A 17,187-nucleotide genomic window follows, 5' to 3' on the forward strand; every position below is an offset into this window, starting at 1 on the left:
ATCTTCTTGCTTTCATTCTCAATCTCGACTAGAGAAGAAGGTTGAAAAGAGTTTCTTATATGAGGATATTTACGAAGACAACGTTAATAAAGAAAAAGAAATAATTTGGACTAAATTAAGTTAAAATCAAACTTTTCTTATGCGTCGTAAAATCAAGCTTCTATTTCATCACCGACATCATCCTTGCAAATGTTTTCAGATAAGAACTCATGAACCTCTTCTTTTAAAGCTTATATTGAGAATGAAGGCAAGAAGATTGAAAAGATTAATGCTTTATGGGCTTTATAAGTATGAAATTAATGGTGTTTGGTAAACTTGAGGGGAAGGCATTGGGATGATCTATTTTTTTATAATAGAGGCTACCCAGCGCTTCTCAAAAATAGTTCGTGGCTAAATTCGCAATTTTTCATATTGATATGTCATACCCATGTTGGTATCATCAAGTGTCATTATGGGCTTTACATAACTTATGTTGACTAAAGTTAACAACGAGCTACTAGATGCTTCATTTTTAAAAGTTGTGATTTATTTTACACCATTTGATAGTTTGCTCTTAAAAAAATAGTTTTTGGCTAAATTTACTACTTTACCTTTTAAAATAATCAAATTCAAGTTTGAAATTTAAAAAAAAATTACACACAAGTCCTAATCAAAAAAATTAATTATTTCTAGATCCATTAATAGTTGAAATTAGGAAAATGACAACACACACATTATTCTCCCTTTTTTCGATTAAAATAATTTAAAACATTAAAAAACAAATGAATTAATATAATTTAGGTCCAGAAAATAGTTGAGCACTTGGAACGGAGACCTTCCTGCGTTGGGTCCACTTGTCCTCCTCAACCCGGAATCGGTTTTCGGCGGATGAGCGCCATGGTGCTCTGCACCAAAACACTGTGTTTGACAGTATTTTTTTTTGACCTTTTTAAACTACAAATTATTATAATAATAAATAAATATCATAAAATTATTATTTAATATTTAATAAATAAATAAATATTAAGATGTTAAGATTAAATATGAAACAGATTAACTGATTAAAAGATGACCTAAAACAGTTTCATATGCAAATTTTGATCTGAAACAGTTCAAAACTGTATTGAAAATATTAAAATTGTAAATAAATTTTTTTTTTATTTTATTAATTTTTGCATAGTTGTTTATTTACAAGAATAATCTCATTTAAAGCATAGTCAGATATTAAATATAGGTACTTCTCGTTAATATGAATTCAAATATTATTTATTACAGTATAAGAAATTAGCTCATTTTGCTAGATTCAACTCCTATTTTAAATTGTTCAAATTATTTTTATTTTTTTCAGTACAGTTATCAATGCTCACCAAAATTTTTATTCACAAACTATTCAAGTTCAATTTAAACATCTTAATATTTATTAGTTTATTAAATGTTAAAATAATAATTTTATAATATTTTTATTATTAATAGAAATTTGGTGGTTTAAAAAAGTAAAAGAAAAAAAAAGCACTACCAAATGGCAGTGTTTTGGTGCTGAGCAAGTCCCCCTCAACCCATACTTTTTGGGTGTGTATGAGTTTCAATGGGATATAATTAATTATAAAAAAATAATTAATGTAATTAATTTTAATTATAATTAATTGTGCTATAACGTGATCATGTTTGAATGTTATTTCTCTAAATTTGGTTGTGATAGAATTAAACTGTTTGGATGATTTAGTTAAATATTAATTTTAGATGTTAAAATTACCATGAAGGACGTGAGTTTTTATAGTGAGATATTAAAAATTTTACATGCAATATATCAAATTCTGTTTGATATATTTAACAAATATAATATATAATGATTCCATTTAATATTTAAATTGCATTATATTGTAATGTTGATAATTTAATCACCAATGGTTGGTTGGCAGTAAAATATAGTAAACAAAAAATAAAACCACCGGAAAAACTTTAAGAGGGGAATGTATAAAAATGAATCTCCCAATATATAATAAAAAAATATTTGTTGGTCTGATAAATGGGAAAAGCATACAAGTATTTACAAACTTTATATATATATATATAATAATATATAATAGCACCCTTGATCAAATTATACAAATAGCAATAAGACTTGCGCACGCATTCACATAAGAAAAAACATATAGAGGTTCTTCCTTTAAAAATCACAAGCCACACAAAGGGGTATATTGGATTGTTCAAATTTCTTACGTACAATTAGTATGGTAAAAATACAATTGATATGTAGAAGTAGGTGCAGTCAACTTCTTTAAAAATGAAGTTCAGAATCCAAAATCAATTGACGGAAGAAGAGGGTGTTTGGGGTTTTTGCAATAAAAAGCCATGGTTTGTGGGTTTGAATTGATTAAATTGATTATTTAATCAATTCAAACAGGCACTTTGACTTCTATCACCCGTTATCCTTTCATTGTTATTTTTATAAAAATATTTAAACATGTAATCTAATATTCTCTCCCTTAAAAAACATAAAATTTTTTTAATCAAATAACACCCTCAATAAAGTAATATTATTTTTAAACTAACATCCTTTTTTTATAGTTTATTCTTATTTAGTATAGTATTTCATTTTAATAAAATAAATATAATGACTATTTATTATTAATACTTTTTTGTAAAAATACATTACTTATATATTGAAATATTAAAAATATCTTATATTTTTAAATATTCAAACCCTAAAAAGTGTCTTTTATTTTTTAACAGAAGAAGTACATGTTTAAAATATTTCTTTATCAGTTTAATTAATTCATTTACTATTTGAGTAATTTTTGGGCAATATTTTAACTTCTTAAAATTTTTTTAAAATATATTTTCTGCTAATTTAATCAGAAAATATACGATATGCGCGCGCGCGGCGCCTAATTCTCTTCCCTGACTCCTGACATAGGAGTAAAAGCACTTACTTAGTAGGGCGGAAGGCATGTTTTGTGACGCATGAGCATTTCCATGAGTCCCAGTATTTCATGGGTAATCTCCACTCCTTTGACCCACATTATAGCACATTTTCTCGAAACATTGTTTGATTTAAAATGGAGGATATTATTATGAATATTAATAATCATAAAAGGAGATATCCATCACTTCCCATTTTTATGATTTTTCATCGTTTATAATCTCTTAATGAATGATTTAAAGGAGTTTTTAATGGTTAATATCTTATAATCTTTAAATATTACATGTTATGTTTATTATATCATTTTTAATTCATTTGTAATACTAAAGTTAAATTTTAATGATTGAAAGCCTATAATAAGGCCATGTACAAAGCATGATGCACTTAAGTAAATAAAATATATTTCCTGTTTTTTCTACCACTTCTTTTTATCTTACTCTTATTCTCTTTTCATATTCTTTTTCTTCATTTCATTATAGGCATTGAATAGTTGTTTTTTTTCTTTTGTAACTATACCCTTATTTGAATTTTCTTAAAAAATAGTCTATTGAAATTGTATTGTGTCATTATTAAGGTATTTATATAAAATATTTAATGAAGATATAATTAAAAAGATATACTCCACATGTTAAAAAATACGGATATTTTTTTAACATAAGATGATAAAAATATAAGACATTTTAGGATTTTTTTAAGGTGTAATTAGCAATTTTTTTAAATTAAAATGTTCTTTCAAATATAGGTAAATATAAGAGAAAAGTGTGTAGTTTTAAAATATTAACTAACTCGTTGAGAGTGTTATTTGATTCAAAAATTGTTATAATATTAAATGGAACGGGTATAATGTTTTTTAAAATTATAAAGTAGTTAGTAATATTTTAAGAATAAGTTGGTAAACTAAAAAGATTAAAGGATAGTTTTATTCTTCAACTATTCATTCAAGAGTATTTAATATTTTAAACTTACATGTGAAATAATTTTTACTTAATATTTAAAAAATAGTGTACCAGATACCTTGTCATTTAAAAAAGTTATCTTTAATTCTTAATTGATTGGAACATTATGAAAAAGGACCAAAAAAAAAAAGAAATGAACCTAAAACATCATAAAATAAGTACCTTATAAAAAATTAATATGGACCACATTCTTAGATTTTGGCCTTTTTACATGAACAAAAGTACTTCCTCTTAAAGCATTCCTGAAAGGCTGGGCTTAGAGGTTCTATTTAAATAAGGGTTTAAATTTTAAAAATAATTTTTTTTAAAATAATGAAATTTGAGGATTTGACCCTGATAAGCTCTAAAAAAGAGCTCGAACTCAGCGGCTTTCAAGCCCTTGTTATATTATTATTATGATTATTATTTAGTGAAACACATGTTTGAAGTCAATGAGCTACTCACATGATTTTACATGCATTATATTATATTAATTTTAATTTATTCTAAAGTTTAATTAATATAATTTAATAAATATTAGTATATAGTATAAATTTTTGATATTTTTTATTTTTCTATAATCATTATTTGTGTATTTATAAAAAATAAATTATTTTTTAACCAAGATTTTAGTTTATTAATATACTTCTAAATATGTGTTGTTTAATTTCTAAAAAATTATGACAATTTTAATTTTTTATTTTAAAATATTTTAATTAATTTATAATATTTTTTATTTTTATTTTTTAATTAAAAAAAAGGCTTGCGGGCCTGGCTCTAAACTCTTCACATAAGGGTCAGGCTTGAGAAATGGGTTCAAAATAAAAAATTGACCTTTAGAGCTCAGGGGCTTAAGGCTGGGCCCGCTGTATTCCTAGATCTAATTTTAAAGTATAATTATTATCTTTGTTATAAAAGTACTCCTATTAAATGCATTACTTTATATTTATTATAGGGTGTTTAATAGATATAAGTATGAAAAAATAAGGTTTGTTTAAAAGTAGGTAACTATTTTATGGGAATAAGATTAAATTAAAAATGCCTTACATTTTGAACGGAGGCAATATCATTTATTTATATATAATTTAGGGCACTTAATTTACATTAATATTTTTATAAAGTATTTATATAATTTTATAGATTTTTTGTAATTTTTAAATGAACTAATAGTTAAAATTACTTAATATTATTTTTTAAATGTTAAAGATAAATCATGCTGTATGAACATTAAGGATATACTTACTCTGTTTAAAAATGTAAGATATTTTTAATTAATTTTTTTTTTTTAATAAAATAATTACTTACTTTTAAACTAACCCAATCTTTTTATATTTACTTTTATTAAATATCCTATAATAAATATAAAATTATTGTTAATAAAAAAATTAATAATTATATTTTAAAAATTAAAAATATTTTTTATTTTTAAATATTTAATTTTTTAAAATATTTTTATATTTTAAATGGAGGGAGTAAGATATTTTTGAATGAATAAGCGTGGGCAAAAAATGTGTGGGTAACCATAAATAAAAAAAAAAAATGGGAGCAAAATGAGAAGAATAAAAAGAAGGAAGTGATGGAAAGTGACGAAGGTGATGAGAGGATGATGGAGGAGGAAGCGGAAGGGGAACATGCATTTGGGTTAGGCGTAGCGCCTAGACATGGCGACTGCGGGGTCTATGGCTGGCAGAGAGACCCCCGCCTCACGCTCTGACCCCAACTTCAAAGAGTATTAATTATTAATTAATGAGATTAGATTAAGTTGACAGCAATGGCATTAAAGATGTGAGAGAGTTAAAAACAAAAACAAGCAAAAAGCGATGAGAGAGAGGGCTGTCATTCTCACGACCCGGCAAAGTGTCTTCTCCTGCCGCTTTCTTGTCCCCCTAACCCAACCCCTCTCTACCCTCTTCCTTCAACTCCTCTTTCTTCTTCCTTTGTCCCCCCATACCTCTCTCTCTGTTTTTTTTTTTGGCCAGAAATTAGATCAAATTAGTTTTTTTATATAAAAAATTCAATTAATATTCTCTCTCCCTCCGTCCTCCAAAGTACAAGACATTTCCACCGCCATTGCCCGTCTGTTAGTATAGTATTGGTCCAAAATATAAAATATTGTACAAAAAAATTAAAACAGCAACAAATTATCGAAAAGAATGACATAAAGTTTTTAAAAGATTAACAATTTAAATTAAGTTTTAAAATCAAAACTTTTAGAATTTATAAGTTTAATTTTTAATTTTGTAACTTTATTTTGTTGAATTTATAATTTATGTTTTAATTTTAATAAAAAAATAAATAAATTTATTTTTAATCATATTAAAATTTAAAAAATAAGTTGTAAGTTTATTATAATAAAATATACAATTAAAAGATGATGAACTTGTAAACTTTTAAAGTTTGAAACTTGAGACCTAAATTAAATTAATTAATTTACTTAGCACCTCTTGTCATTCTCCTTAAATTATTTTTTTTGGCCAAATGTCCTTGTTAATTGTATTGCAAAAAGAGATTATATAAAAAATAAATTAAATATCCTTTCTCTTATCAATATTATAAAAAAATTGTAGTACTTCCTCCCCCTCTTATTATGATACATCTTCCAATATAAATGGATTTTCCTTAATATGACACATTTAGTAGAATATTACTTACATTTTTTTTCCATTATTATCTCAATGTAAGTTTGAAATTTTCATTTAAACAACAGTCAAATTAAAAGCTTATTCTTTTAGACAAAGTTAATAACTTAATCACATCTCCTTAATTCCAATGAGGTGATTAGATATGCCTTATAATAAAAACAGAGGGAGTATTATGTTAAAAATATAAGTGTTTGGGATCATTGAAAGCACAATTAGCAAGATTATTTTTAATTGAGAAACTATCAAATAAAGATAAATAGAAAGATGTGTTATTTTAAATATCCTTAACTAATTTATTTGATTATAAACTAATTAGAAGTGCTTTATAATTTTTGAACCGAGCAACTAATAAGATAGATTGATTTTAATTGGAGAGCAACGTTAAAAACAAGGCACAATTTTTTTTATTATCATTTTAATAATACAAATCATGTTTTTTTTTACCTGTTTTAGAACCCATGAACCCATCAACCATGCCATTTCCACAAATGCTATTGAAACGGATAGTGTTTGGATAAAATGATATAAAAAATTTAAATACATAACAACGAAGCAAAAGGCATTAGATCCCTTAATAATGCAGATAATGCAGCGACAGTTGAGCTATTTGGTTTTGAATGACCGTTTTTTAGGGAAGTTTCTCAGTTAGAAAATGCGCGACCCTAAGGAAGAGGGTTGGTGCCTGGTTCTTGGCATGCAAATGCCAGCTTCCCCTGGCACGCTGAGACAGACCAAATCCTTACGAATCATAATTCACAATAATAAAATGTGAGTTGACCTTCAAGAAACAAATAAGATTGCTGGTTTTACTGCTTTTTTCACTCTCCGGGTGTCGTGTCGTCTTCTTCAAAATATCAGCTTTCCATCATTCAACTGTCACAGTCTCATAAGTCAATTTACCCACCCCAGTCCCCACCTTTTACTTCACATGATGCCTTCCCGTTTTCTTCTCTCTCATTCATCCTCAATGCTTCTGCCTGAACCCCGAACCAGACCTCCCACGCTCTAATTTAGCAAGCTTTCCACGCCTCCTGCATCATGATTCTTCATGATTCTTTGCATTTTCATCTTCACGTGGAATTCACAACAATTCTTTTTTAAAATTTGATTTATAACCCGTACTATACCCTGAATGTTAACTTTCAACTGTAATATAAAGGAATAAAAAAAAAATTTAATGAATTCAATTTCTAAAAGTAAGTAGAAGTAGATTGAAATTTTTAATACAAATAAAATGCGAAGGAGATAAGTGAGTAAAATTAGTGACAAATTTTAAATCACACTTATTTATATAATTGCAAAAATTATTTAATACCCTGCATTTTAAATCAAGTAAGGCTTTTGGAAGATATTATATATCTATATATATTATGGTTTGGAGGAAATATTTTTTTAATATTAGTTTCATATTCATTTTTCATTGTGGGTCTCATACCCACCTTATTATAAAGCTCTTATGACCTTTTATTTTTATTTACTATCTAATACTTTAAAAAATTACAGTAAACACATAACAAACAAAAAAGTCAATAGAACCATCCGAAGCTAAATACCATAAAGGGTGGATTAATCACTTTTTTGAATGAAAATAGCACTGAGGACATAAAAGATTACAACATAAGTGTTAGTTTCCGTTCATCATTCATTACTTTCATGCAAAATGGTGGGGGTTGATCAAAAATATCAAAATAAATAACCATTAAAGACATTAGCAGCTAGCATACGAGCACAAGTGTTGACTTCACTATACATAAAATTCAAACTAGCATTCCAATCCCCGAACAACAAGGATCTAGCTTCTTTGATGATATAGTTGAAAGGATGTTAGCCAATATCACAATGAGTTATGAAATTGTTTGTCGTGACACAGTCTCTGAAGAATTAGGAGCTATGGAGATTTTTATCCCGGCAGAACTAGAGGCCACAAATCATACCGAACAAACACTTCAGCAATAGCAAAGAGGTAATTACCAATGTATGTTAGCATTAAAATCACATATCCAATAAACATTAATGTCTCTAATTACACCACTACACTTACTAATCTCGTATATCTCCTGTAGATTAAAATGATATTACTCATTATTGGATGCTTGGTTCAATAGGTAAAGTAGTTGTGCCAATTTATTAAATGCATTGAGTTTGAGCTCTGAACATATAGCAGTATTTATCAGTGACAAAACTTTTACCGAAAAAGGACTTATCTCAGTTTGATTTCAATTAATTTGGGACCTTATTGAAGTCCCCTCTGACGTGTGACTCACCCAGGATACCAGGCACTCTACACCACCAAATCATACTTATTTAAAAACATGTTTAAAAACTTAAAAGTTTGGTTAGAAAATGGAGACTATCATTTAGGATCCTCTGAAGTGATATAATTGCCTTTAGGGTCCAAAGCTTTCTAAAACATCTCCCCTTGCCATAGGTCCTCAATTTAATCAAGGCCGCCAATTGTTGGAGCTTTGATGCCTCCATGGTGGTCAACACTTCTAAGGTAACAAGGGGAGAATCTGAATTCAAAACCCCTTAATTTACCAATACTTTGATGACTACTGGATCATTAAAGCCTTTCAACCTTCTTGTGCAAAATGATATATTTGTTACAAATTTAGTTTTCAAGTTTTTTATGAAAATGGTTGCTTTTCAAAATTTGGTGTCAATTTCTTCTAGCTAAATTGCTAGGATTTCAATTTTATGTTGCATGTTCAAAAGTCCTTCCAGTAAAAACTCATCAAAATTCGAACTACAACTTATTAATATTTGAATTATGGCTTGACAATAGTCAAGAAACATTACCAATATTTAAAAGCCAGCTTATTCAATTTTTGACAACCTAATATAAAATATTGATAAATTATCAATATTATGTTATATAAATTAAATTTTCAAAACTTGATATGAAATGAGGCTAGAAAAGATTTCACCAAACAAGTTCCGTTTTTTGGGTATGTTTGTCAGGAAATAGAGTGGCTGAGGTCCAAGCAAGCCTTTTTGAAGAGGAGTATGAGAGAATGAGGTCAAGATTTGCTATGCTTTAGAAGATTACCACATATCCCAATATATTGACGACGAGTCTCGATGGGAAGACTGACCAAATAGACACTTAATCGCTGGGTGAGACCCACTTCCAGTAATGCGAGACTTAATGTTGAGTTGTTAGCTCAAGAACTCTAGTCCCATTTTTAACTTTGAAATCCCAAGTATCATGATATTCCACTTACCCTGCACTTCTAATAAGGTCAAGGTGATTTTCCATCTTCTTAAATTAAACAAGCCAGGCAATCTGTAAAATCACCACTCATCCGAAGTGGATGAAAATGGAGCAGTGTTTGTAGGGGCATTATTTGAGATGAGAATGACAATCGGATGAAAGTTTTTTTGAAAATACCTTTGATATCCACCTAACATCGTAACTAAACTCCTGGCAAATTTTGAACGCCTCAACCTTTGCTCGGATGTAAAGCTAGGTCAAGTATGTCTTCTGCCACTTTATATAATTAGCTACCGATCTCATCCTTAATGAATGTGTCCAGAATCATCCATTTATTAGAAACTTTAGAAGAATATGAGAAATCTTCTTGTTTGAGACTGAACTGTCGAAGGCAAAAAAAAAAAAAAACAAGCAAAAAAAGAAATTGAACTGCCATATTTGATCACATTTTCGTAAAAGCCAATCATTGCCTGCTTAAACCTGCACACGTTGTTTGCCATGATGATTTTTCATGACCCATTTGTGGATTGTAAGGATGTTATACTTTTAAATATGATTTAATTTCACACCTCTTTGCATATGTATTTTTTTTTTTGTAGCCCCGTGACTGAAAAAAATCTGTACTCACCTTGGTTATTTATAAATTAGAATTAATTAAATTAGTTTATGCCTTTGTAAACTAATGACATGTAGGTTGCGAGTCTGATCATGTCTGTTATTCTCTTTCTCTTTAAATATAAGATCAACTATCATATACTCTCCTCATTTACAAATATAAAATATTTTTTAGGAAATTAAATGTTAAAAGAGATAAGACATTTTTAATATTTTAAGATGTAATCATTGTCTTTCTTTTAAAAGTATCATTTTTAATAAATAACTTTATATCTATTATAAGGTGTTTACGAAGAGTAATTATAAAAAATAGGTTAATTAAAAAGTAGATAACTATTTTATTGAAAGTAAAATTTGTTATAAAAAAATATATTATATTTTAAACGAAGAGAAAGTATTTTTTTGTTTTTTATTATGAAAAAAACTACACATTTCAAAAGCATTAATTAATTTTTTTTAAATTATCCCCCATACATGTTTGACATCATTAAATTGAAAAAGAAGAAACATTAATTACATTAAGAACATTTAATCCAAACATTCTAAATTCAAAAATAATTATTAAGATTAATTAAATATTTTTAATTGTATGAATTGATTGAAATTTTTTTGTATTTAAAAATGGGCAGGGTGTGTGTTATTTGTTCCTGTCTGTAATTAAGAAAAATCAAACTAAAGTGAGATTTTTTTTTTTAATTCTGCCTGGACTTGCTCTATTTTTAATTGCTACTCTTTTATTTCCCATTTTGGGCCAAGTCTTCTCCCCACACTGGAGGAAGGAATCTGCAATTGCAATAGATAGCTTATCAGCGGAAAGACCAAATCAAGGGTATGTTTGTCATTTGAATCGCACGGGGCTTAGGTTCTGTGCAAGTGCGCATCCCAAATCGCATCACGTTAAATTTTTCAAAATAAACAATAAAAGAAAAGGCATCATAATTCATTACACCTGTTAACAGGGACAAGTCATTTATTTCTCTGTCTCCGTGAGATTGATTGCGTGATATTTCCCTCTCAATCAATCACAGCCGTCTGATTGGATCCCTCACCTCCTAGATACGCGTACCATAAAATTACCCACTACTCATTTCGGAGCGTAAAATTTATGTATTATTTATTAATTTATTAATAATCAGAATACTCATGCCCGCAACGAGACACGACCTTTTTTGTGAATTGTCTGTTTTGCCCCTTCCCGCTTTTCTTTAACTTTTTCTTTCGCCCCATTCATTGAGGTTCTTAGCGAAGCCGTGCCGAGCTTTTGTTGCTTTCTGCTCCATGGAAGGGCCTTAAGCTTTCTCTTCTTTTCCGCTTTACCTTTCTCTCTCTCTCTCTCTCTCTCTCTCTGCATCCGCTTTGCATTTTCTGTAAAAACTTTCTCAATAATAATTGGTCTTCTTCCCTGTTTGATCTAGCAATCCCTTGTTTGGTAAGCTTCTGAAATCTTCCCTTGCCATCCTCTTTCTATTTTCGCGCCTTCTATGTTTATTCCTTTTTCTTATTTTTGTTCTCAAGGTGTCGCTGTTCGTGCTTAGCTCCTTGCTTTTCACGAATCGGAGCGTATATTGATTGAGTTGAATTGCCCTGGCACTTTCAAGCATAGTGTGCCTTTTAGTTTTTTTTTTTTGGGTCAGGATAATATTATAATTTGGACTTGTATTCTTGTTCATCCTGTTCGGTTCATTTCCATCTTCTATTTTGACTCTTAGCATACGGTTTGATGAAAGCTTTGTTTTGACAAGGGTTGCTTTGGATTCGTGGAGCCAGGGTTCCTGAATGTTGTTATGGTTTTCCTTTTTTTGTGTCTATTTCTTGGGGAACATTTAGCTTATGGAGCTTAAATAGAAAGTTATTGAATTTAAAAAACAAACAAAAATGCGTTGTTAGAGAAGACGACGAAGACATGGTATTGTGATAGCTACACGAATTTAGTTGCGTGCAATAGTTATGTTCTTGACAGCGGGTTAGCTCGCCGGCTGAGAGTAATTATTTAGAGTACACTGAATCGGGTTGCTTGAAAACCCTGGTTCTTTGGTAGAGCTTTATTTCTGATATCTATGCTTTTTTTGTTTTACTCAGACAACATGACCTTCTGTAACCCATCAGTTTTCTAAAAATCTTGAGATCCTCCCACCACCCTTCTTAACTTACTGGAGCTGCACCCAGCTTGGCAAGCTAAAGAGGGTTACTTAATTTTCTTATTAGATTATTTATTATCTATGTTCATATTGTGATCTTTGCATCATTGTTAATTATTCATCATACTTTGTAAATGCATGATGGCTGAAATAAATGCATTACTTGCGTAGTCCAGAAGTTTAGTGCATGCTAATATTGTGATTATTATGATCTGGGACTCTACTCATCTTTGATGAGACCTCTTAGATGTTCCTGATTACTTTTTGAAGTACTTGGCTAATATTCTCCTCTATGGAAGGAAGGTTGCCCATTTATTGCTTTGCTGTCTATAGTTCAATATATTGTTCTTTCGTTACCAAGCTCATTTTTCTTCTGTTATTGGTCACTGATTCAAGCTTTCACATGTCGCATTTCTTCCTAACAACTACTTATGCATATTATTGGTTTATGGTTTCAGTTAATGCCATTTATATATTGAAATCTGATGTCTCCATCGCTGCTTGTTGCCGAGGAGGAAGGACAGAGCAATATTTCAACAGTAGCATCTTCACCGTCCTCGGACTCTATCTCCCATAATGGAACTGCATTAAAAGAGCGCAATTACCTTGGATTGTCAGATTGTTCATCATCAGTTGACAGCTCTAGTGTCCCAACCATGTCAGATGAGAAAAAGGAGAACCTGAATTTGAAGGCTACAGAGTTGAGGTTGGGTCTTCCTGGATCCCAGTCTCCTGAAAGGGATTCAGATCTTTATGCACCAAACTCAACAAAGCTTGATGAGAAACCTCTGTTTCCTTTGCTTCCTACAAAAGATGGAATCTGTTCATCTTCCCCGAAAACTGTGGTTTCAGGAAACAAGAGAGGTTTCTCTGACACCATGGATGGGTTCCCAGAGGTAAGGAGTTCTACATATTGAAGGGAAGTGGATTTTTTTTCCCCTTCTGACTCTAATCTTCCATAATCTGTGGTGCAGGGGAATTTTACTGGTAATTCTGGGATAAATGTGATGTTACCTAGGTCTTCTGGGGCTCAGCCAACATTTATGAAAGAAACGCCTGCCAAAGTTTCACAGGAACGGCTTTCTGCAACCAATGGACTTGGTCATAATCATGCGGGGAACCTTGTTAATGGCAGCGTGCCAGCTGCTAAGTAAGTGGAACCTAGAACAGTGGCTTATTTATTGCAAATAAACTGGGAGTAGGATAATGACCTCAGAATGAATTTTCATGCATCTCTAATTATGCCAATTATTCTTGTCCATGACAGGTCACAAGTTGTTGGTTGGCCTCCTATAAGATCTTATAGGAAGAATTCATTGGCCAACACTTCAAAGAACAATGATGAAGTTGATGGAAAACCAGGGCCTGCTGCTCTCTTTGTGAAGGTGAGCATGGATGGTGCCCCTTATCTAAGGAAGGTAGATCTAAGGAATTATGCAACATATCAAGAGCTGTCTTCTGCCCTCGAGAAGATGTTCAGCTGTTTTACCTTAGGTGAGTAGCTGCATATCTACTTGATTTTGAAGTTGTTACTCATGTTTCAATGAATTTTAGTTCTGTTACCCTTGCCATAGCTTTACTGGGCTTTCTTGAAATGTATGATCTCAGGTCAATGTGGTTCTCATGGCACTCCTGGCAGAGAAATGTTAAGTGAGAGCAAGTTGAGGGACCTTCTACATGGTTCTGAGTACGTTCTCACTTACGAAGATAAAGATGGTGATTGGATGCTTGTAGGGGATGTACCATGGGGGTAAGTCTTATAAAACTTTTTCTTTGGCTTTCTTGATCACATCTATTTGTGGGATGCGTCTTACAGTATGAATTTTTCAGCTGTTAAATGATTTGTATTACTAGTATAAAATACCGTTCTAATGTAATTCCAATCTGTTAACTCCTTTTGGTTAGCTTTTGTTCCTTAATGCATGGTCTTTTTATCAATCATAAGCCTTGGCTTCAAGAAAATTCTAATGCATAATTGCATTGTGCACAACATGGTTACACATTGCACACCTGAATCTCTTCTTTGTTGAAAGGGACTCATGTCTTGTTATTTATATGATGCCTCCTTTACTTTAACCTACTGGATTTTGGTTTGTGGATAACATAGTATCTGACAAGTGAATTTTTGTCACATAAATTAGGTGACGATGACATAGTACCTCAATTGAATTCCTGTTACGCATAAATTCTTGTGCATAATCACATAGTACGCAACATGGGTTTCATATTGCGTGTCTGTTTTCTTTTCTGAAAAGGTCCACAACTATAATATTATTTATACAATGCCTATTTTATTTTTACCTACTTGAATTTGATTTGTGGATAACTTAGCACCTCATTGTTGTGTGCAGTTTTTAGTGTTGTTTTCCTTGAATATTCTATTGCTAATTTGCTGTGCAACATGGCTCCAGCTCGTTAAGCTTGTTAGAAGTTGTGCTATTCACTTTAAAAGGGAGTTAGTGAATATCTTTTGAATTCAACTGTATGGTCTAGATGTGCTCAAGTTACAAATTAAACATCATTTGTTGATTTGTAGTACATGGAAACTATCAATAGTATTGCTGCACTGGTGGAAGTTGGATGTTAATCTTGCTTGAAAGTTGCAACATGTGGGAAGTTTAGTGGCTGATTTTTGCAGTGGAATTGTTTAGAAGGGCAGAATAACATCTTGTCGAAGATTTTCCTGCTGCATTTGATTTTAAGGCTTCAATAATGATATTTATTGAGAAAAAGGCTTCTCCAATAATGATTCCTCTTGTCCTGTCTTAATATTTTCTATTGATTGAACGTCAATTGTAGCAGCAAATTTTACTTTCTGTTTGCATCTTAATATCGATGGTGGGATAACTTACAGTAACTACAGCTACTCCTGGTTTGCATTCTAATTCAAACTATCATTTACTGTTTGTCACAGGATGTTCATTGACACATGCAAGAAGCTGAAAATTATGAAGGGTTCTGATGCCATTGGCTTGGGTATGCCTTTTTACTGATGCTTCATTATACAGTATTTATTCTTATTATTTGAAGGTTATGCATTGAATTGACAAGGGGGGCCTCCTTAAACATAAAAGTCAACATGGGAATAATCTCGAGTTAGGAAGAAAAATAGCTTGCTTTTGTTTTTTAATTAAGTTAAATTATTTTATCAGGAATAAAGTAGGTTATTGGTTTTTAAAGGATTGTCATGTTATGTGGAACAAGTTGGCGTTTACTTGTGTGGTTGGATGTGTTTGCCCGAATGCAATGTATCACGTCAAATATCAGCAAGCCTGCTAATAATATTCCTCCTTATACTATACATTCACTATGGAACATGTCTTGGTTTGGTGTAAGTGGTTTTTCTTGTTTACCACAGCGCCCAGAGCTATGGAAAAATCCAAGAGCAGGAGCTAGATGGGGTCAGAGATTGCCTGTCTTGGTTTGATTGCATTTTGTTTGTCGAAGTTCAATGTTGTGGAGATCCAAGGATATGATGTGAATGACAATCCCCTGGTTTTGATGAAGAAATTCGGATTAAGTTGTTTCCTTATCTATGTTTTTAGGTGGTTGTCTTGGTCTCCGTCCAAGTTAAATTCGTTATTAATATGGATTGTGGAGTTTGTAATATTATTATCTAAATAGGAACCGGTTTTGTTTGAAAGAGTTGAATATCCTGTTACCATAGGTCTCCAGCCTACTGTTCAGTTATTTGACTTCTTACTTGCCCGCTAACTCTGTACGTGTTAACGCTTTAGCATAGTTTATCGTCAAAATGTGCCTATTTGGTTCTGTCAAGCTCTGCTATCTTATTGGCCAGGAAACATCTTGCTGCCCAGTTTAATCGGTCATGGCGAGACTTTGGAAATCGAGGAAAACAGTTTTCTTTCTTCATTTAAATCGGCTGGGTTGGGTACGTCTAGAAACTTGTTTATGGATGCTAGTAAAATTTAGTCTAGATTCATTTTGGGACATGCTATTAATTAGGCTGCGTGTTGTCCATTCTACGAAATAAGTAGTACAACAAATAAGGAAAAAAGAATCGCTAGAAGTCAAACTGCTCGGACCGGGTGGGCGTTTCTTTCTCAATGTGGGTACACCGTGCAGAATATGATCCTGTAATTGATATGACATGAAATATAGAATAATTCCTGCTACGATGCACCACCAATGAAGGGTCCTTGCCTCTCTCCCTCTCTCTCTCTTATTTACGGTAGATATTAAATGTGGATGTCGTACTGTCACCGGAATCGTACTTTCACAAATCACTGAGTCTGGGGCCACTGGGATTCTTGAATTACTGTGACCTTTGCTGAAAGCCCTAGGCTCAAAATGCTTAGATCAAATCCTTTAAGTTTACTTTGCTGCAATTGTCATTTATAACCTCTTATAACAGCATTGTTAAGTAATAATATATGTTCTCATCCTCGATAACACAGCAGGCTGCATAATCTATGCAGCTAGAGTAAATGATATTAGAAATTCTGATTTTTTTTTCGTTTACTTTCATACGGTATTCCCAATCTTTAAATTCATCCTCTTTACATATTACAAGCTTTTTGTTGAGCAAATTTGATGAAGGGTCCTTGCCTCTCTCCCTCTCTCTCTCTTATTTACGGTAGATATTAAATATGGATGTCGTACTGTCAACGGATTCGTACTTTCACAAATCACTGAGTCTGGGGCCACTGGGATTCTTGAATTACTGTGACCTTTGCTGAAAGCCCTAGGCTCAAAATGCTTAGATCAAATCCTTTAAGTT

At 31.2% G+C, this 17,187-nt stretch overlaps 1 protein-coding gene across 1 annotated transcript; it reads left to right on the forward strand.

The window, feature by feature from the left end:
- The first annotated feature begins 11,550 nt into the window (after positions 1-11,550).
- On the forward strand, positions 11,551-16,112 carry LOC129322656 (auxin-responsive protein IAA9-like). The gene is made up of 7 exons (XM_054968972.1): positions 11,551-11,737; positions 12,905-13,342; positions 13,421-13,596; positions 13,714-13,940; positions 14,055-14,196; positions 15,361-15,422; positions 15,805-16,112. The coding sequence occupies exons 2-7, from the start codon at positions 12,932-12,934 to the stop codon at positions 15,840-15,842; spliced, it is 1,056 nt and encodes a 351-aa protein (XP_054824947.1). The 5' UTR covers positions 11,551-11,737; positions 12,905-12,931; the 3' UTR covers positions 15,843-16,112.
- The last annotated feature ends 1,075 nt before the right edge of the window (positions 16,113-17,187 follow it).

The sequence above is a fragment of the Prosopis cineraria genome, unplaced genomic scaffold (assembly GCF_029017545.1).
Source record: "Prosopis cineraria cultivar Desert tree isolate PC_DT_omini unplaced genomic scaffold, ASM2901754v1 PC10, whole genome shotgun sequence".
In the NCBI taxonomy this organism is placed as follows: domain Eukaryota; kingdom Viridiplantae; phylum Streptophyta; class Magnoliopsida; order Fabales; family Fabaceae; genus Prosopis; species Prosopis cineraria.